Below are 23,486 nucleotides of genomic sequence, written 5' to 3'. Positions count from 1 at the left end.
GGAAATGCTACCTTAAGGATCTTGGACATGGAGTTCTTCGGCTAAAATGGTCTTACAATCAAAAGATCTAGTCCTGGTGGCACCTACGTGCTCAGTCAGTTGAGCATCTGACATTTGATTTCAGCTCAGGTCATGATCTCAAGGTAGTGTGATTGAGCCCCATGCCTAGCATGGAGCCTGCTTAAGATTCTCTCTTCCTCTGCCCCTCCACCTCACCTCACTCTCCCTCTCCAACAAAGAAAAAAAAAAGCATAAAAAAATCAAGTCTTTTAAATACTATGTATTAATGAAACCCTTCTACGATAATCCTTTATCATTTACTGAGTGATACTATATACTGAGTCCTATGCCAAGCACTTTACTATTTATATTTACTCTAATACTCAACATAGCTTTATAAATTGTTATCCACATTTTGCAAATAAGAAACTCACCTGAGAAAATAATTTGCCCAGTTACTACTAGAAAGTAGCTTAAATGAAATAACAAATGAAAGGAAAGTAACTATAGTAAGAAGAAGGAATTAGCTTTACTAAACTCTGGTCGTCTTACTTTTACCAATTTTTGGTCATATATACCAACCAGAAGTTTTCATGCTAATGAAAGTTTATTTACATTCATAGAATAGCAGAACATCATTTACACAGTAAAAAGGAAAAAAGTCCTGCCTGAATTAGTCAAAACTGATATCTTTTAATAAAAATGCAGCTTTCTTAAGTTTATAAATCCTATATATTACAAAGATATAAAAATATATAAAGAATTAAGTTATTGAAAATTATAAATCAACAGTTAGTTACAACAACATAAATTCTGAGAGTAATCATTTATTTTGAATATTTGACTATTTGAATCATAGATTATTTCTGAAAAATCACAAACCTGACTAGAGTCTAAAACTTCCTATCATTGTATTGGCTCTCTATCACTGACTTTAAATTACTTTGATCATTTAGTTGTGCTGTTTCTCTAATTTTAAATCATGACAATGAAACATAATTTAATACCCAATGCATCATTCTCAGGGAAGCCACACTGAAACCTCACATAATATTGGTTCAACACTTTTTTGCACCAGGTATAAAGATATATTCTTTTTCAGAGGGCTTAGTGCCTGTTGATATAAGCTACCAGGGTAAAGATACATAAAATAATTTTATTAAAAATTAAGTGTGGTGTTAAAGAGCCAATTACTAATTCAGCAAATCTTTATGAAATGTCAGATGCAATGAAAAGCACTAGGGAAAGAGCAATACACAACACTCACGTGGTCACTGTCCTTGTAGATCATACAGACATAGAAGAAGGATAATACAAAGTAACAGAAGTGCCTATGGGCACTCACTGCAGTTTACTGGGCCCATATAAGACAGAAAAAATTATGCATTATCAAAGCCAAAAATCATTCTTCTCCATCAAACCCAAAAACCTAGATGAAAACATCTAATTTGAAAGGAGTTTTAAAGGAATCAAACCACAACACAGGCCACTTTAACAAATGAGATGAATAAGAACTTCATAAAATACTAAATCTGAAAAGAACCTGAGCAGTTAAAGTATTTTATAATCATACACATTTGAAGAATTGTTTCATCACAGAACAAACTAAAAGTATTACTGTTTTTATACAATAGTACAATTTATTATAGCTTTAAAAAGAAAAAAAATTTTACATGTCTATTCAATAATGCTCAATACACTCGAAACATCACTAATTTGTAAAACAGTAAGTTTACATTGATATTGTGCTTATTGCTTTTACCTCAGTTCATTAGTACAGAGTTGGTCCTGTCTTTTAATAGAGGGCTAAAAGAAAAGATGTTAACTAAAGAAGATAATTCTATTTGTTCTCATTAACATAATTACCATTTCTTTTCAATTATTTCAATTTCAATTTAATCCAATTTCAACCTCAAAACGCCTAACTATAAATGCCTTCTGTGGTCATTTTCTTTTTTCTTTTTTTTTTTTTTTTTTTTAAGTTTTTTTTTTTTTTTTTTTAAAGGGAAAAGANCCAGCGAGAGAGGGAACACAAACAGGGGGAGTGGGAGAGGAAGAAGCAGGCTCATAGCAGAGGAGCCTGATGTGGGGCTCGATCCCATAACGCCGGGATCACGCCCTGAGCCGAAGGCAGACGCTTAACCACTGTGCCACCCAGGCGCCCCCTGTGGTCATTTTCTATGTGCTGAAAGAAAAAAAAAACCAAAAATTCTGTATCTAGCAAAACTACTCTTAAAAAGCAAAGGAGAAATTAAGGCATTCCCAGATACACAAAAACTGAGAGAATTTGATGCTAGTTGACCTTCCCCGAAAGAAATACTAACTATAGCCCTTCATGCAAAAATAAAAGGACACTAGACAGTAACTCTAATTCACATGAAGAAATAAAGAGTCCCAGGTTAAAGTAATAGGTAAATATAAAGACAATATAATTTGTAACTCCATTCTTCTGATTTAGAAAACAAATGCATAAAGAAATAATTATATTATGGTTTATAACATATAAAGATGTAATTAGTATCTCAATAATAACACAAAGGAGGAGGATTAATATGAACTAAATTGTTTTCAGGTAGGATGTTAAATGTAATCTCCAGGACCAACATATATATTATATGTGTGTATATATACATGTTAACTATCATATAGTATATTTATATATTTTTATATATTTGTATTACATATGTATATATAACTAATATATATGTATTTATTTATTTTTTTTTTATTTTTTTTATTTTTTAAAGATTTTATTTACTTATTTGACAGAGATAGAGACAGTCAGTGAGAGAGGGGACACAAGCAGGGGGAGTGGGAGAGGAAGAAGCAGGCTCCCAGCAGAGGAACCTGACGTGGCTCGATCCCGTAATGCCGGGATCACGCCCTGAGCCGAAGGCAGACGCTTAACCGCTGTGCCACCCAGGCGCCCCAATATATATGTATTTATGTTACTAATCTACATTATATATTAATGCATATATAAAATGGTTCATGAGAAAATATCCATTTAGTGCAAAAGAAGACAGTAATGGAAGAATAGAACAAAAAAGACATGATCTATTAAAGCAAATGGTAGGCATAAATCTGTCCATATCGGTAATTACATTAAATGCAAAAGAACGAAACACTTCAATTAAAAGGCAGAAATCGGCAGACTGGATTTTTAAAAATTCATCTATATGCTATTCTACAAGAGACACACTTAAGACTCAAAAACACAGAGATTGAAAATAAAAGGATGGAAAAATATACCATGCCAACAGTAACCAAAAGAGAGTTAAGAAGTAGTTATACTAATATCGGCCAAAATAGACTTTAAACCAAAAAATACACAAAGAATGACATTTTATAATGAAAAAAGGTTAATCCATCATGAAGATATAACAATTTATAAACATATATTCACCTAAAAACAGAGCCTCAAAAATACATGAATCAAAATTGGCAAAACTAAAAGAACAGATAATTCAACAGTTATAGTTGGAGACTTCAATATTACCACTTTTAATAACAGATAGACAGGCATAAGACCAACAAGGAAACAGAAGACCTGAATAACAATATTAAATCAACTAGACCTAACAGATGTCTACAGAACATACCACCCAACAACAGCCAGATACACATTCTTCTCAAGTGCACATGGAACATTCTCCAGAATAAACCATATGTTAGGCCATAAAACAAGCCTCCATAAATTTAAAAGGACTGAAGTCACAATTATGATCTCTGACCACAGTAAGATTAAATTTGGACTTAGTAACAGAAGAACTTTTGGGAAATTCACAAACATATGGAAATGAAACAACATACTCCTAAATACCCGTGGGTTAAAGAACAAATAATAAGAATTTAGAAAATATTCTGAGATGAATGGAAACAAAAACACAATATACCAAAACTCATGGAATGCAGCTAAAGCAGTGGTTAGAAGGAAATTTATAGCTGTGAATATCTGTATTAAAAAAGAAGAAAGATCTCAATAAATAACCTCAACTTCCAACTTTGTGAAAGAGGCCAAGACACAAAAGACCACACTTACTATGATTCTATTTATTTGAAATATCCAGAATAGGCAAATCCATAGAGAAAGAAAGTAAATGAGTGGTTGCCAGGGGCTGGAGGTAGGGGAGAATGAGGACTGATTGTTAATTGTTAAGAGGTTTCCTTCTTCAGAAATGAAATGTTCTGGAAATAGTTTTAATAGTTGCACATCCTCATAAATATGCTAAAACCACTGAATTGTATACTTTAAAAGGGTAAATTTTTTGGTATATGAATTATATCAAAATAATGTTACTATTTTTTAAAAGAATTGTTTAACCAAAAATGAATGCAATGTAGGAGTAAGCAAATATAGAAGCAACATATTTAAAAGCAATTGTGATACAATAGTACAAATGCAAGAAGGGTGAGATGGAAGTATACTATCATAAGGTTCTTATAATATAGATGCAGTGATACATCACTTGAAAGCAGACTATGATAACTTAAAGAAAAAGTAAGTGCCTTACTCACAGGGGATATTAAAATATTTATGCATGAAGATTTACAGCTTACCGAGCTTATGGTCAGCCTTTCGCAAAGCAGGCCTAAAATGCTTAGATGTCTTTTTTATTATACAAATATTTATGTGTATATACATACACACACACACAATATACATATATGAAAAATACTCACCAAAACAGAATAAATGTGCAAACATCGGTAAACTGGGGAAAAATCAACCAGATCCTGAACAGTTAAGACCTGAGAAATAAAACCACATTTTTTATGGCATTCATTGTTTATTATTTAATTATATTTGTGAAATAACATAATTTTTTTCTGATTACCAAAGTAATACATATTAACTACTCTAAATGTAGCCAATGCATAAGACTACAAAGAAAGAATATAAAACCCAATTCTACTTCTGGAGACAAGAACTGTAAGCAAGCTGGTATACACTTTTCTCTTATTGTTTCTTTTTTTTCCTCCCCCATCTTCATTCTATTTATTTATTTTTCTATTATGTTCAATTGGCCAACATCATTAGTTTTTGATACAGTGTACAACAATTCATTAATTGCATATTAACACCCAGTACTCATCACAACACATGCCCTCCTTATAAAACTACATCTTAAAAATTATCAAACTTGGGGTGCCTGGGTGGCTCAGTTGGTTAAGTGTCCGACTCTTGATCTCAACTCAGGTCATGATCTGGAGGTCATGGGACTGAACCCCACAACAGGCTCCACGCTGGGCATGGAGCCTGCTTAAGATTCTTTCTCTCCCTCTCCCCTGCCCTACCCTACTCCCCACCCCCCACACTCACTCTCTCTCAAAAAAAAAAAAAAGAGAAAATAAAAAAAGTCTCCCTCTGGGGCGCCTGGGTGGCGCACTTGTTAAGCGTCTGCTTTCGGCTCAGGGTGTGATCCCAGTGTTCTGGGATCGAGCCCCACTTCAGGCTCCTCCGCTAGGAGCCTGTTTCTTCCTCTCCCACTCCCCCTGCTTGTGTTCCCTCTCTCGCTGTCTCTGTCAAATAAATAAATAAAATCTTTAAAAAAAAAAAAAAGTCTCCCTCTCCCTCCCCAAAAAAATTTTTAAAAAGAATTTAAAAAATAAAATAAATAAAAATAAAAATTATCAAGCTACTAGCTTACTGTTGGATAATATAAGTTAAAGACAGCAAGGAGATTCATGGACTTCATGTTACAACCTTTATCAACTATAAAAACATTACAATATATACACAATGCTTTGCAATTGCTTTGGCATTTGTTCAACAGTTCATTCTTTACATATTTATTATTATTGTTGAGTGTTTTCGATTATAAAGTAATTAAAGGAGAGAGACTGTGTATCTTAAACATGCTTGGGAGAAGAGAATATAGAGATTCTCTGAATACTGATTAAAAAAGAACAAAAAGTAAATTTCAAAAACATTTATTTAATTTCCAGAGACTAATCAGGACACACTAATTCCATATTAAGAAGTCATTAAACTAAGGCAGTTCATTTGTCTACATCCCATACAATATCAGACATTCACTGCATATGCACACATACATGTGTATATATATACATGCACATTCACATTTATACAAACATATACATACATATACACATGTGTGTATAACACACACACACATAAATACATATAGTTTCACTCATCCTCAGGCATATAGTAGAAACATACATACTGAACTCCCAGTTGTTCTCCCATCACAGAGAAGGCCATGGGCACATATTAATATGGCTTCTTTTATCAATTAATAAGTTCATACTGTGCCCTAAGTCCTTAGAAAAAGAATTTAAAATCTCACTGACAAGGCAAAACTTATAAATAATAGGCTCCTCATGATGCTAACTAAATTCAAAAAAATTCAAAGGAAAAGCCAAAAAGTAGGCTCAAAAGAACACACTGTATAGAGAGTAAAAGAAGCAAATAAAATTAGGAATAAATTCAGGTATAGAAGATGAAAGAAAGCGAATACTTAAGGATAATTTCAAGTTTTCTAGAGCCAAGACTTTTTTAAGCATTAAAAAACTTTAATCTACTAGAACCATTTTGCATTATCTCAGCACAAACTGAGAGAAAAAGTAGGCTTTCCAGTATTCGTCTAAATAGTAAGGTCAAGCCATCATGAAATTAAATGTTTGCCACAGATAATTAAAATGAGTGATCACTACAAAAAAATCATTACATTTACAATTTTACTGCTAATCATGGCAGAACACCTAGGTTCAACTATCCATGGCCTATAAATATAATCTAGAATATATCCTATTTATGTCAAATTTGCAGTCTTTCAGGTGACACATTGCCCTAATAGCTCATTACAAACTGATCTACATAAATTCAATTTGCACATGGGAAGACTGAGAGTCACAAAGACATACATTACAACTCAAAAGAAAAAAATTCATGAAAAAAAGAAGGGAAGAAGAAAAAGAGAGAGGGAAAAAGGACGGAATGAACTTCCATCACCTCCTCCTCATTCTCATCCTCTTCCTCAAATTCACGTTTCAATTCAACTTCATTTCTTTCTTCTGGAATCCTATCATTTACGTACACATTCTTCACAAAGTTTACATTATTTTGCTTCTGCAGAACAACATTGAAGGTTTTCTGCTGTTGTGCCTATTTTAGAAAAAGAAAAATTCAGATTATTATAACACTTATGGTCAAATTGGTTCAAGAATTTCATATTTTCCTATCTTTTTAGTGGCTTTGGGTACAGGATCTGATGTCTTTTTTTTTATTCATTATTTATGCTCTCATTCTTCTTTCTGAACAGTTGTGCCAGGGGTTATCAATATTATTTGAAAAGACTAAGAATCAACTTGGTTTTTCAATCCTCCCTAATGTATTTTGTTTTCTATTACACAGACTTCCTTCCATTTTCTTTTTTCAAATTTTATTTTACTGTGGTAAATATATTTAACATGAGATCTAGTCCCATGTTTTAAAGTGTATATGCATTATTACATAATTAACATACTAATATTATATTAATATATTAATAATATAATACATACTTGCTGACTATAGGTACCGTGTTGCACAGCAGACCTCTAGAGCTTATTCATCTTAACTGAAACTTTATGCCTGTTGATTAGTAACTCATTCTTCCTCCCCCCAGTTCCTGGCAACCACTATTACACTCTCTGATTCTATGAATTTTTCTCATAATTTAGATACCTCATAATTTCCTTTTTAGGGACTGAATAGTATACCATACACCACTGTACGTATCTACTGCATTTTCTTAATCCAGTCATCTGTCAATGGACATTTGTATTGCTTCCACATCTTGGATATTGTGAACAATGATGCATGAGCTTCCTGCATCATACTGTAGTTCTATTTTTAACTTTTTGAGAAACCTCTTCAAAATACAGCTACGCTATTTTGCATTCCCTCAACAGTACGCAAGGTTCCAATTTCTCCACACACTTGCCAAAGTTGTCCTTTATTTGTTTGATAACAGCAATCAAAAGAGGTGGAAGGTGTATATCCCATTGTGATTTTGATTTGCATTTCCCTAATGGGTAATGATGTTGAGCATTTTTTCACATACCTGCTGGCAATTTGTGTATTTCTTTGGAGAAATGTCTTTTCAAGTCCCTAGCCGATTTTTAAGTAAGGTGATGAAGGTTTTTTTGCTTTTGAGTTGTATGTGTTTCTTAAATACTGTGGAAATCAATCCCTAATCAGACATATAGTTTGCAACTATTTTCTCCCATTCTGGGGATTATCTTTTCACACTGTTGATTGCTTCCTTTGATATGCAGAAGCTTTTTAGTTTGGTATAAACCCACTTATTTAGTTTCTGTTGCCTGTGCTGTTTGTGTCATATCCTTCTATTTTCTTTGAGTTTAATTTGCTATTCTTTCTCTAACTCCTTCAGATGGATACTATATCATTGATTTCAGCCATTCTTTTCTAATTCATAAATTTAAGGCTATAAATTTCCCTTAAATATGACTTTTGTTGCATGTAGCAGAAGTTTGCTATGTCATACTTTCATTATAATTCAAAATATTTTCTTGTCTCAGTTGAGTTTCTTCTTTGACCTATGGGTTATTTAGAATTTTATTTCTTAATTTCCAAACATACAGGGATTTTCTACTTATTTATTTATTACTGATTTCTGGAATAATTCCGATATGGTCACAGAACATACTCTGTATCATTTCTATCCTTTGAAATTTACTGACATTTGCTCCATGGACCAAAATGTTTTGGTAAATGTTCTTTAAAAAATGTATATTCTGAAATCATGGAATACAGTGTTACACATGTGATTAGGTCAGGGTTGTTAATCATATTATTTAAAAGGACATTTTTATTAATTTTATCAACCGTTTCGAGCAGTTACTGAGAGAAGTGTATTAAAATCTCCCATTATGGGGGCGCCTGGGTGGCACAGCGGTTAAGCGTCTGCCTTCGGCTCAGGGCGTGATCCCGGCGTTATGGGATCGAGCCCCACATCAGGCTCCTCTGCTATGAGCCTGCTTCTTTCTCTCCCACTCCCCCTGCTTGTGTTCCCTCTCTCGCTGGCTGTCTCTATCTCTGTCAAATAAATAAAAATAAAAATCTTAAAAAAAAATAAAAATAAAAATAAATCTCCCATTATGATCAAGTTGTCTATTTCTTTTAATTCTGACAATTTTTGCTTTATATATTTGGAGACTATGTTTTTATGGAAACAAATTTAGAATTATTTATTTTCCTGATGAACTGAATCTTTTATCACTATGAAATGTTCCACTTTCTTCTACTAATAATTTTGTCTTAAAGTTGGCTTTGATATTAGTATACATATATCAACTTTCTTTTCATTGATGTTTGCATGATGTATCTTTTCCATCCTTCTGCTTTCAACCTCTCTATATGTTTATATGAAAGGTATGCCTCCTGTAAGCAGAATAATAGAGATTTTCAAACTCATATCAATTCCCCTCCGAACTTATATATGGTTGTTGTTTTGCACTGTTAATTCTATAAATATGTAACCCCATAAGATGTTTTTGTTTTATAAAGCCAACATAATATATGCAATTTTACCCAAAATAGTTGCCCTTTCTGTTTATGCACTACATCTCTGGGTTTCTAACTGGGATAATTTTCTTTCTGTCTGAAAATAATATTTCCTTTATGTAGGTCTACTAGAAATAAATCCTCTAGGTTTTTATCTGAAAAATATCTTCATTTCACCTTCATTTCTTTTTTTCTTTAAGTAAACTCTACCCACAACATGGGGCTCAAACTCATGACTCTAAGATCAACAGTCACATGTTTTACCAACTGGGCCAGCCAGGCACTCCCATTTCACCTCCATTTCTAAAAGATATTTTTGGTGGGTAAACAATTCTAGGTTGACAGATAAGGTTTATCAGCACTTCAGATATCAGCTCACTGCCCTTTGGCTGCCATTAATTCTGTTGAGAAATCAGCTAAAGATTTTATTGCTTTTGGAAGGCAATAAATTTTTCACTCTGGCTGCTTTTAAGATTTTTTTCTTTCATCTTTCTAACATTTTACTGTTATATGCCCAAGTATGGGATTTTTGTATTTCTCCTGCTTAGAATTCATAGCATTTTTTGAATCCAAGACTTTAAGGTCTGCTATATTATTTATGTCCATCTCTCTTTCTTCTCCTTTCAGGACTATGATTATACATATTTTAAACCTTCCCATCTTATATGTCTTTAAACCCTTTACTTTCCATTCTTTTGTCTCTCTGAGCCTCAATTTGGATATTTTCCTCTGACCTAACTTCTGGTTCATTAATTCTCTCTTCAGCTGTGTCTAATCTATTCTGCCAAGTACACACTGAGTTCTTAATTTGCAAGGTATTTTCAGCTCTAGAATTCAGATGGTTTGCTTTATGGTTTCCAATGATCTGCCAAAATTCTCAATCTTGTCTTATAATTCCTGGACTATGCTAATTTTTTTTTTTTAAAGATTTTTTATTTATTTATTAAGACAGAGATAGAGACAGCCAGCGAGAGAGGGAACACAAGCAGGGGGAGTGGGAGAGGAAGAAGCAGGCTCATAGCTGAGGAGCCTGATGTGGGGCTCGATCCCATAACGCCGGGATCGCCCTGAGCTGAAGGCAGACGCTTAACCGCTGTGCCACCCAGGCGCCCCTGGACTATGCTAATTTTAAAGTCCATATCTAATAGTTCCATTGCTTAGACTTTGTTTCCCATCCTAGAGTTAGCTTTATATCAATTACCAAAGAGTATACTCCTCTTCATTTCTATGAGTCAAGTCAAATAATGATCCAATTATTTTAATGACCTTTGGTTTGGAATATTGTCAGTTTTAAAAAAGAAAGTACCACTAATTCTTTTTTAAGTGAAAAGCCAGCTACATAAAATTTAAAATACCGGAAAAATTAAAAAGATATGATACATTAATGAATGTACATAAAATATCCTGCCTTAACATCAATTGATTATCAGTAGTGAAAAAAATGTTTAATTTTCTGAAGCCCTGAAGTTCCATAGGACCATTTACTTCCTGAGTTGGCATATATGTGTGTTGGTGGGAGGGACTGGTTCACTCTTTGGCCAAAATCCCAACTCTATGATATGTCTACTAACCTCACAGAAGGAACTATAGTATCAAGCTGTCCAAACTATCTTTGTCAATGGTTTTCTGTTTTCAGAGTATAAATCATGTTTTAAAAGCACTGCTTCCAAACTGTGTTATGTACAAAACTAACATTTCACACAGTATCTACAAATATTTCTTGAAAAAAGATTCTATGCTCCATAAATGAGTGAAACCATATAATGGTCTTTCTCTGCTTGATTTATTTCACTTAGCATAATCTCCTCCAGTCCCGTCCATGTTGCTGCAAATGTTGGGTAATTGTTCTTTCTGATGGCTGAGTAATATTCCATTGTATATATGGACCACATCTTCTTTATCCATTATGGAACATAAGAAATAGCAGGGAGATCAGTAGGAGAAGGAAGGTAAGAATGAAGGGGGGTTAAACAGAAGGGGGAATGAACCACGAGAGACTATGGATTCTGGGAAACAAACTGAGGGCTTCAGAGGGGAGGGGGGTGGGGGATTGGGATAGGCCGGTGATGGGTATTAAGGAGGGCATATATTGCATGGAGCACTGGGTGTTACACACAAACAATGAATCATGGAACACTACATCAAAACTAAGGATGTACTGTATGGTGACTAACATAACATAATAAAACATTTTTTAAAAAAAGATTCTATGCTCAAATTAAATAAACATTATATATTGTATCCCTTTTCTAGATTTACAATTCATAACTAAAGAAATTATACTTAACTTTATCCAAAACTTATTTTACCATTTAGTCTCCTGTTTTCCCCTAAAGGATATTATTAAAATGTGTGCCAGAAAATATAATACGGAAAATGTGAACTGAGACTAGGAATTTTAGGTATTTAATTGTTAATTAAACATCAGACTACTCATAGTAGATTCATCTCTCACAAGAAAGAGGAAAAAAATAAACACTACAAGTACAAGCCTGTTTTTTCTTCTAAAAAATTCTCCCTAGAGAAGCTGAGACTCAGCTCTAAGATGCTTCAAAAAACTTTTGTGCCACTCATTTTAGGCACGGTACTAGATCTCAGGAAGGTAAAAATAAATAGGATATAATCCCTCACTTGAAAAACTCACTGTCTAGGTGGGGCCTAAGTGGTTCAATCAGTTAAGCATCTGTCCTCAGCTCAGGTCATGATCTCGGGGTCTTGGGATAGAGCCCAGCATCGGGCTCCCTGCTCAGCAAGAAGTCTGTTTTTCCTTCTCCCTCTGCCCCTCTCCCCTGGCTCATGTGCTCTCTCTCTTTCTCTCAAATAATCTTTATTTTTTTTTAAAGATTTTATTTATTTATTTGACAGAGAGAGACAGCCAGCGAGAGCAGGAACACAGCAGGGGGAGTGGGAGAGGAAGAAGCAGGCTCCTAGCGGAGAAGCCTGATGTGGGGCTCGATCCCAGAACACTGGGATCACGCCCTGAGCCGAAGGCAGATGCTTAACGACTGCAACACCCAGGTGCCCCCAAATAAATAATCTTTAAAAAAAAACCAAAACCCTCACTCTCTAGTTAAGGACACAAAGTAAACAATTAAAATATAGTGTGAAAAATATAAGGGATATATACACCAAGGAGCAAGTGACCATATTTTGTTGGCAGGAATGAGACATAGGAAGGCAGATTCCAGACAAAGTTATCCCTAAGCCAAGTTTAGGGGAAAAAGCAGGAATTCTTCAGACATGAAATTTGGGAAAATGGAAAGCATTGTAGGTAGAGGAAACAAATTGTGTATTCAAAAATTTGTAAGAGATCCAATACTGTTATATCACAGGAAGAAGGAGTATCAGGAGATGAGGTTTTTGTTTCATACTGAAGAATTTAGATTTAGGTAAAGGGTCACTAGGAATCACTGAAGAGAAAGTGGTCATGCATTTTAGAATAATAAACAAATGGACAAAAGACTAGAGACAGGGAGAATAATTAATTTGATATAACAACAGTCCAGGTAAGTAGAGAGGATACAGAATCTATAGATATTGAGAAGCAGAATTGATAGTTCCTAAGTAGAACTTAGAAACAAATTACATAAAGAATAAAATATTCCTGAAAAGTCTAAAGTACTCCCCAGTTTCTGGCTTGTGAGAGTAGGACATATTACTATGTGACATAAGAAATATAGGAAAAATAGATTTTGTAAGAAGATAGTGAGTTTACTTTTAGAAATGCTAAGTTTGATGTGCCTACAGGACATTCAAGAGAATATATAACAAGTAAATCCACAAATGGGACATGAGATAATGGAATTAAAACATGATCAGAAAAGGCTTCTGTGATGAAAGGTCTGTTTAAGTTGCAGAGGTAGGGAGCTTGATTCTTTTTACAAGAAAATAATGGTGGTAAACTAGGAAGTCTATTCCCTTTCCGTAGGAAATTCTCATAAACCTCAAATCCCAGGGCCCATGACTTGGTGGACTGCCTAGGCAGAAAGTTCAAAACTGGTCCATGAAAAACAAGTCAGAGAAGGTAAGTTTAACAATGAAACTTAGATTGTATAATAGAACATGAACTTTAAACTATCGTTTACATCCTTGGCTGAAAAAATCTTACCAAGTGATTCTGTTTATTATCCTCATGGCATACATAGAACTCCTTGCCTAGACTTAGGAGAAAAAGAACTGAAAACATGTTGATACTAAAGACAAGAATATACTGTTGCAGAACTCTCCAGTGCAGAAAAACACTGACTAATCAGAGGCAGTCAGAAAGACTTAGTATCCTGAGTAGAAACGGGAGGTGCTACAAGAAGAATCAGAGGCTCCCCTGATTCTCATTTTATTATAAAATGCATCAGTCCTATTAGCATCCTGAAGTGTCAACAATGGAGGAGAAAGATGACCACTTCAGAGAAAAACTATGAAATCCCACACTTCATTCTACCTTAATGGTGAGGTAATATCCACTGTTTCAATTTTACTTTCCTAGGGCTTTCCTAACCTACGTAGTTCTCTGGGATAATCAGTCTCTAGGTTCAGAATCTCTGGATTTTTCTGAATTCTTTGGTTTCCAATCTTATTCTCTTACACTTAACTTGGTCTTCATCTTTCCCAGCTTACTAATCTGAAATTCCAACTCCAACCTGCTGACCAACACTGCTACCATTTCTTTTCCTATGTTCCCGCCCATAACTAACCATATTTCCATCGTTCTAATGGTAGGGAAAATGGCCTCAGGCCTAGCTTCCAAAGAAAAGACAGGAAATAAATTTGGCTCACATCCTCTTTTGTAGTTTCTGTTTATTTACAGCAAATAAACATATTGTTTTATCAACCAAGTATTTAATCCGAACAAAAAATAATTTGAAGATCATATCTGCTATAGTCCACCTATTGATAAGCAAGTTAACAGGAAATTCTTTAAAAAGAAGCAAATTTAAACAATATTATTGTACAGGTCCTACATTAATATATATGGTTTTCATTTATTATTAAAGTGATCCTGATAAAGAATTTTCAAAATCTATACAACTTCAAGGTAAACAATTTACTAAACAAACTTATTAAAATCTATTAAACAAATTAACATAAAATACAGTGCAAAGCTGAAACAATTAACAGAAACATTGTAGATTATCTGATTTATAGATAATTCTTTAAAAAGTTAGGGTAGGGAGGAAGTTTGTGTACTGAATTTTAATTTCCTCTGTTGTGACAATAGTCTGATACAGATACATTTCTTTAATCAGAAAATAAAATAAAATAGGGGCGCCTGGGTAGCGCAGTCGTTAAGCGTCTGCCTTTGGCTCAGGGCGTGATCCCGGCGTTCCGGGATCGAGTCCCACATCAGGCTCCTCTGCTGGGAGCCTGCTTCTTCCTCTCCCACTCCCCTGCTGTGTTCCCTCTCTCGCTGGCTGTCTGTCACATAAATAAATAAAATCTTTAAAAAAAAAATAAATAAAAATAAAATAAAATAAAATAAAATAAAATAAAAGCTGCTCAGGAAACCCTGGCCGGAGGAGAAGGAAGAGAAGGTCAGGCCTGCAGTACCATCTGTGGTTTCTGCTCAGGTCCCACCCAGCCCCTATCCCTCTGCCCTGCCCTGCCATACCTGAAGCTTCTCTAAAGTAGTTTCTAATATTTGAGGAAAAAATATTAGAGGTTAGAAAGCATGTTGAGCACTGTTTTATTTCTATGACACTGTGATTATTGGGAGTTTTAACTAACTCAGAAATTTTAAGTTAGAATCATTTTAAAACTTTTTATTACTAAAAATTTCAAATACAAGTAGATTAATATAACAAGCTAAGTACTCATCACTTAACTTACCTTCAACAATTAATATTTATATATTCTTGTTTCATCTATATACTTTTACCCACTCATTTCACACACACACACCCCAATTTTTTACAACTTTGAGGTCAGATTTATATACATTGAAATGTACAGATCTTAACTATACAATTTTGACAAGTGGGAGACAGAACATTTCTGTCTCCTCAGAAAGTCCCTTTGTGTCCCTTCCCAGGTAATTGCCCCACCCAGAGGTAACCAGTGCTCTGATTTTTTTCACTTTAATTAGTTTCACCTGCTTTAGAACTGCAACATAAATGGAGTGACACAATCTGTGCTTTTTTGTGTTCAGCTTCTGTAGCTCAGCATAATACCTGGAAGATTAATATTTGTTGTTGCACCTTTCGGTAATTTCATTCCTTTTTATTGCTAAGTAATATTCCATTCTGTTTTTAATAGCACAATTTTTGTATTCATTCCCCTTTTGATGCCCATCTGGGTTGTTTCCAGTTTTGGGCTAACTGTGAACAAAGCTGATATGAGCATCAAAAGGACCTGTTTTCTTCATTTCTCACTGGAATTATCTAGGAGAAGAACTGCTGATTCAAAAGGTAGGTACATTAACTTTACAACTGCCAAATCTTGTCCACTGTTTTGTCTTTTTATTATCGAGCTGTAGGAATTGTTGCTTCAAAGATAATACTTTTAAAGAGAGCAATTTAGAACCTTAGGGTAAAAGGAATCCCCTCTGCCTCTGTGGCTGTCATGGTTCAGCTGATTTTATACCAAATTTGACTGCTGGCACAAGTTAATGTAATACCACATACATGGGAAGATTCCCAACAGACAAGCTGATGAGTCAAGTTAGATTGACCTTACTTAAATACGGAATAGCTGCAAACCAAAAGGAAATGCTGATTAAGTCTATTCTAAACAAAATTCAGGAAAGATATGAAAAGGATAAAACTAAACAAAAATAAGTATTTTATGTAACTAAAAACAAGTAAACTCTGCAAATATTCTCTTAGACTACTGAATAACACTAAATTAAAATTTTCCTTTTTAATCTCACCTGTTTCATTGCTGTTTCACCTATTTTGTCAGAATGTTTTCGAATGCTTTCCAAAAAGTCTTTGAGATCAGACATGGAGATTTCTTTAATATCCTCACGGAGTTTAGGAAGATTTTCTATCATTAGCTGACAAAACCGGTATTGACTCACTCGGGGAAAATACACATTCTCTAACTGTTCCATAGTTTTTAGAGCAGAATAATACCTGTGAAAAGTTAAGGAGAAAACTCTATAAAAAGTTATTACATTAATATTCAAGTTAAAATAATTAATCAGTCCAACACTCCAATCAAAAAGGACATAGTTAAAATAGGTAAAATTACCATTTATTTCTATTAATTAAGCATCAACTATAAACCACATGAACAAGTTTGCAGGCTGAAAATTCGTGACTTACACTAATATACGGTTTCCTTATTTCACTTCACCTAAATCTGTAACATATATAACACCTAAACCTATCATCACAATAACTTTTTTTAAGATTTTACTTATTCATTAGAGCGAGAGCACAAGTGGGGGTGAGGAACAGAGGAGAGGGAGAAACAGACTCCCCAGTGAGCAGGCAGCCCAATGTGGGGCTCAATCCTAGGACTCCGGGATCATGACCTGAGCCAAAGGCAGACGTTTAGCCAGCTGAGCCACCCAGGTGCTCCAGTCATCACAGTATCTTAAATGTATAAGTATAATAGTTCCAAAATTTTTAATTATAATATTTATTTGATATGTGCTTTCATAATATCTCTCCCATCCACATACCATCACATCAAAAAGTAAAGATCTAATACAAATTAAAGTAAAATGTATTTTAAAGACACTTTTTTGAAAATTTTACACTATTTAAAGTACTTAGAAATAATATTAAGTATCAAAAAACCAAGTGAAAAATCATAGTGATTTATTTTCAACTCAACAAATACATACTGAATGACATGGTGGGTTGCAGTAATTAATAAAATATTGCCTATGCCCTAGAGAAATTGACATGTACTTTCATATACATACTTTGATTTTCTCTAGACTTCTTATGAGGTAGATGTGTCTGGCAGATATTATATTAATACTCAACAGATGAGAAACTGACACAAAAAGTATACAATTTGGCCAAGACACTATAATTAATTGGTAGAAAAACCGTAACTGGCAGTTTCCTACAATAATATACACCACCAAAATCCACTGAAAGGAGGTAATTTTTTTTTTTAAAGATTTTATTTATTTATTCGACAGAGATAGAGACAGCCAGCGAGAGAGGGAACACAAGCAGGGGGAGTGGGAGAGAAAGAAGCAGGCTCATAGCAGAGGAGCCTGATGTGGGGCTCGATCCCATAACGCCGGGATCACGCCCTGAGCCGAAGGCAGACACTTAACTGCTGTGCCACCCAGGCGCCCCTGAAAGAAGGTAATTTTTAATTTTTATTTTTGTTTTTAAAGATTTTATTTATTTGACAGAGAGGGACAGCGAGAGAGGGAACATAAGCAGGAGGAGTGGGAGAGGGAGAAGCAGGCTTCCTTAAGCAGGGAGCCCGACGCAGGGCTCGATCCCAGGACCCAGGGCTCGATCCCAGGACCCTGGGATCATGACCTGAGCTGAAGGCAGACGCTTAATGACTGAGCCACCCAAGTGCCCGTGAGGAACTTTTTAAATTAATAAAATGATATTCTATACTTTCCCATTATTTTGGATATTAAAAATGAGAAAAGGCATGATCTAGAGAACAAAAAAAGTAATACACAGGTAAAATGAAAGACTGTAAATTCAAAAGCTATTTAAAGATATTTACCGATTCTCTAGCCTATATTCCCAACGAGAGGGTATATTTTGCAAACTGTCACAAAATCTAGCACTATTTTAAAAATTAGATGCCTAAATTTTACCTTGGTTATTTAAAATCATTAGAACTGTCATAAACAAATAAAATATACATTTGGTCAGAAATGAACATATTTAGGTGATAATATGGGTGGGAGAGATGTCATTACAATGATTTTGATAATACCTAAGACATTATAGACTTAAAGTAAAATAATGAATAATATCTTTTCTGAGTAAAATAACATTTTATATACAATAGGTCAGTCAATAGTCAAAGTGTATATTTGATCCTGCCCTGTTTCTTGTTTTGATGTGAATTAGGTATATTCCGAAAGTACTATTTCCACAACGGGTAGGCTTTCTTGAAAATTCATGGAATGCCTATAAGGTATTTAAAGTCGTAAGTGACAAAGGCTAAATGAAAGTATTACCAGGATTGTGTCCAAAGACACAATCAAATGACTTCATAATACAATTGTGCCTTCCTTCATGCTTTTATACCTGTGCACCTCCCATCCTAGGCTTCCCAGTGTCACTGAACCATGAAGCTTTCCTAGCACCAAACATGAAATCCAGAAATGTGAGCAGCTAATGCCAGTGGGCTGAATATTCAACTAATAAGAAAAGGAGGCCAGAAGATAAATTCCCCTTTCCTCTTCCTGGATGAAACATCCTGAATTTACAATAACACACAGAACTCCTAAAAGTTCTTTGAAACTGATCAACATTAAGCATCATTGGCTAACTCAATAACTCAACTTCATATTGCTCTCCCAAGTTCGCCAACTCATTTCCCTTTTACTCAACTCTGCTTCTCGTTTCCGTAGGATTATACTCCAAAAAAAGTAGTAAAATATAAGGTTATACCTGAGGCTTTGCTTTCTGGGGAACCCAAGCTAAGACACACAGCAAGACTATATATTCTTAGGCAGAGAACAGAAACCAGAGACCAGACCCTGAATCCTTCTAAAATTTGGCCACAAATCTCCTAAGCTTTATGTTCCTAAACCCAAGCAAAATTTCCACAATAGATTACCATTCTCTTTTGGTATATATGATGCTATTTTTTTAAAAATTGTAACAGTAATCCATAACCACAGGAAAAATACAAAACTATAAAGGAAAAAATAAAAAGCACCATCTGATACTACAATGTAATAATTACCTCAGTTTGGCCCCAGTTACATTCAGTCATATATCTACAACATTTCCAGATCTGTATGCTCGTATCTTATTTAAAAACATATCATGGAAACTATCTTTAAAATTATTCTAGAACAAATTAATACCCTACTTGTAAGTCAACTATAAAAATATAATGATGTCCTCATAATTGGAAATTTTAAGTCTGATTTTTTATTTTTTATAAATAATTCTAAAGTAAATTTCCCCCTATATCAAAACCTCTACCAAGATGTCTGCTTTTATAAATATGAGACATTACAAAAAAAATTACGTGTCATCCCTAAATGGAAAACATGTGACTACTCTAATGGTACTCTGGCCCACAGGGTACAAATTATGTCACTGTTCTTACTTCATTTGCGTTCCCTTGAGCATTTCCAATTCACCAAAGTTTGAACTATCATAGAAGTGGTTACTTCAGTCTCTACTATTCTAAATACAGTGTCCTGCATATAAGAAAAAAATTACAAGATAACATAAATAAGCAGAAAAATGTGATCCAGGGGCGCCTGGGTGGCACAGCGGTTAAGCGTCTGCCTTCGGCTCAGGGCGTGATCCCAGCGTTACGGGATCGAGTCCCACATCAGGCTCCTCCGCTGTGAGCCTGCTTCTTCCTCTCCTGCTCCCCCTGCTTGTGCTCCCTCTCTCGCTGGCTGTCTCTATCTCTGTCGAATAAATAAATAAAATCTTTAAAAAAAAAAAAAAGAAAGAAAAATGTGATCCAAAAGTAAAAGAAAAAGTCCATGGAAGCATACATACAGGTGGCCTAGATCTTGGAATTAACAGATGAAAACTTTATTGTAAATGTTATAGACTCTAGGAAGAAAGAGAAGTTATTATGCATGGAAAGATGGGAAATTTTAGTAGAAAAACAAATTACAACAAAGAATCAAATGAAAAAGTTGAAAACAGAACAATATATCAGAATAAAGAATTCATTCTTAAGAGCAGACTAGAGATGCAGAAGAAAAAATGATCCAACAACTGACAGACATTTTGCAAACTGAAACACACACACAAATACACAAAGAATAAAGATAGAAGGAACAGTGTCTGAGATCAATAGAAATAGACTCAGGAAAGTTTAAGACAGGTCCAAAAAAATTATTCAACATGAAACAAAAAAAAAGAAAAGAGAAAAGGAGGAGTTCTTAGAAATTATGGACAACATTAAATAATCTAACATACATGTAACTGGAGTTCCCAAAAGAAAGGAGAGAGAGAAAATAAAATGCTCACATTTCTGGATTGCATGTGTAGGTGCTAAAGAGAAATATTTGAAAAGATAAGAGCCCTGAAATTTTCAAAACTGATAAAAGTTATCAACCCCCAGTTTCAAAATAAGCTAAACAAACCCCCAAGCAATATAACTACAAAAAAACCAGAGCTAATCACGTCATAGTCAAACTTATAAAAACAAAATATATGGAGGCCAGAGGAAAAAAGACCGGAGGAAAAATTACAAATCTTGTAACACCAATGAGAATGATAGCTGAACTTCTGAATAGACACAATGGACAGCAGAAAATGAAAAAAAACACAGTATTTAAATTGTTGGGGAGAGGGGACCCTCTAAAAACCCAGAATTCCCTATCTGATAAAAACTACTGTTCAAAATAGAAGTAAAATAAATGCATTTCCAGAGAGAAAAAGCAAGAAAATTTTCTTCAGCAAACAGATGTACTATAATAAATACTGAATAGAATTTATCCTGTCAAAGACAATTATGCCACTTAGAACCCCAGATCTGCAAAAAGGAAAAAAGAGCAATAGAAAGATTAAGTGGGTAGTATAAAAGAATCTGTTTTAATTATGGTTAATATGTGTGTGTGTGTGCGTGTGTGTGTGTGTGTGACAAGTAAATTATATTAAAACAAAACTACAACAAACAGGATGGGAATAAGTACAATTGTTCTAAGTTTCTTATATTGTTGTTGAAGTATAACATTATTTGAAAGTGAACTGTGATGAGTTAAACGTGCATATTGTGCTCTCTAGAGTAGCCACTAAAGTGTGTATACATAGTAAGTGAATAGAGTTAGAGATAAATACATATATACTAAAACAAAACCTCAATCATGAAAAGGAAGGAAAGAAAGAAATACATCAGAGAAATAGAAGTCAAACAGAAGATAATCAATTGAAAAGTCAACCATAATAATAATTACATAAATATAAATGGTCTAGGAGTGCTTGGGTGACTCAGTTGGTTGGGCGTCTGGCTCCTGGTTTCAGCTCAGGTCATGATCTCAGATTCGTGGGATTGAGCCCCACATGGGCTCTGCACTCAGTGGGGAGTGTGTTTGTGATTTTCTCTCTCCCTCTCCCTCTGCTCCTCCCCACTCCACTCTCTCTCTAAAATAAATAAATAAATAAATCTTAAAAGTTAAAAAAAAATGGTCAAAAATACCACGTACAAAGTAGAGATTGCCCACTGGATGAAAAAAGTAAGACCCAACTATATGCCGCTGATAAGAAACACACTTTAAATATAAAGAGTAGGGTTAAAGGTAAAAGGATGTCAAAGATATACCATGAAATATCTAATATAAGCATGCTGGAATAACTAAAATGACTACATCAATACCAGGCGAAGTTGAATTCAGGACACAGAATATTACCAAAAATACAGAAGGCCGTTTCATAGACACAGAGTTAATAAGAATATAAAAAAAATCATAAATATGAATGCATCTAATAACAGAGCTTTGAAATATATAAAAGAACATTTAAAGAACTAAAGAGAAAGTAGACAAACCACGATAGTGGAAAACTTAACACCGCTCTCTTACCCCTGACAGAACTGGCCAACAACAACAAAAAAAAACCACTAAGGAAAAAGAAAATCTGAACTGCTCTAAAACTAACATGACTTAACTGGTATTTCTAGAACACTAAAGCCACAACTGCAAAATACATAGTCTCTTCAAATACACATTAAATATTCACCAAGACAGATGATATGCTGGGTCACTAAACAATTTTCAATAAATGTCAAAGGTTTGAAAACATACAAAGTATGTTCACTCACCCAAGAGTATTAAACTAGAAATTAATAATAAAGATATAATATATCCTAAAAGTCCCCCAAATATTTGAAAATTAAACAATACACTTGTGAATAAACCAAAAGTTTAAAAAAAGGAAAATAAGGAGTGCCTGGGTCGCTCAGTCAATAAACCACCTGACTCTTGATTTCAGCTCAGCTCATGGTCTCAGGGCATGGGATCGAGCCCCATATTGGGCTCTGAGCTCAGTGCAGAGTCTGCTTGTCCCTCTCCCTCTGCTCCTCTCCCCATTCTTGGCACTCTCTCTTTCTCTCAAATAAATAAAATCTTTTCAAAATTGCACCTAAAGAAGATCTCAGAGGAAAATGTATAACTTTAAATGTTTGTAATAAAAAAGAAAGGCATATGGCTGGCTCAGTTGGAAGAACATGTGACTCCTGATCTTGGGGTTGTAAGTTCAAGCCCCATGTTGGGTGTAGAGATTACTTAAATAAATAAATAAAAATTTTTAAAAGCTCAAAAAAACCCAATATATTTTATATTTTGTCATTTGAAAGTCAATTGTGATATATATATATATTAGTATTTGGGTACATCTTAAACTTTTTTAAATATACTGATTTTCCTATCCTAGAGAAAATGTTTCAATAGAAGTTAAGTTTCATTACAGCTTCTGTTTGTTTGTTTGTTCCTTACATTGATATACTAATGTCTAGGAAATAATAGTCATTTGGGGGAGAATTATAGTCATTTTAAATTAAAATTCACTTATTTCACAGCATATTTACTGTTCAAATCATTTCAATAAACGACTGAAAATTAAAAAAAAGAAAGGCATAAAATCACTGTTCTAAATTTCTACTTTTTGAAAACAGAAAAAGAACAAATTAAACCCCAAGCATAACAATGGAAATAACAAAGATAAAAACAGAAATCAAGAATAAACACACTCAAGCATTAGATCTTTGAAAACATCCATAAAATTGATAAGCCTCCTGTCATATAAATCAAGGGAATAAAACCACAAATTACTAATATTGAGAGAGACAAAGATGACCATTACTACAGATCCCATAGACA

General features: G+C 34.1%; 1 protein-coding gene across 3 annotated transcripts in view; it reads right to left on the bottom strand.

Annotated features, from left to right (window-relative positions):
- EXOC6 (exocyst complex component 6) overlaps positions 1-23,486 on the bottom strand; it is a 236,130-nt gene that overhangs the window by 149,814 nt on the left and 62,830 nt on the right. For all 3 annotated transcript variants that reach the window (XM_019796276.2, XM_002916102.4, XM_034662963.1), the window contains exons 6-8: positions 16,398-16,602; positions 6,980-7,132; positions 4,684-4,752 (exon numbers count right to left, since the gene is read on the bottom strand). In XM_019796276.2, coding sequence (XP_019651835.2) covers positions 4,684-4,752; positions 6,980-7,132; positions 16,398-16,602 — 427 coding nt within the window. The remainder of the gene's footprint in view (positions 1-4,683; positions 4,753-6,979; positions 7,133-16,397; positions 16,603-23,486) is intronic.

Source organism: Ailuropoda melanoleuca, chromosome 6, assembly GCF_002007445.2.
Source record: "Ailuropoda melanoleuca isolate Jingjing chromosome 6, ASM200744v2, whole genome shotgun sequence".
NCBI classification, from domain to species: Eukaryota; Metazoa; Chordata; class Mammalia; order Carnivora; family Ursidae; genus Ailuropoda; species Ailuropoda melanoleuca.
The sequence above is the reverse complement of the archived record's forward strand: the minus strand, read 5'-3'. Positions and strand labels throughout refer to the sequence as shown.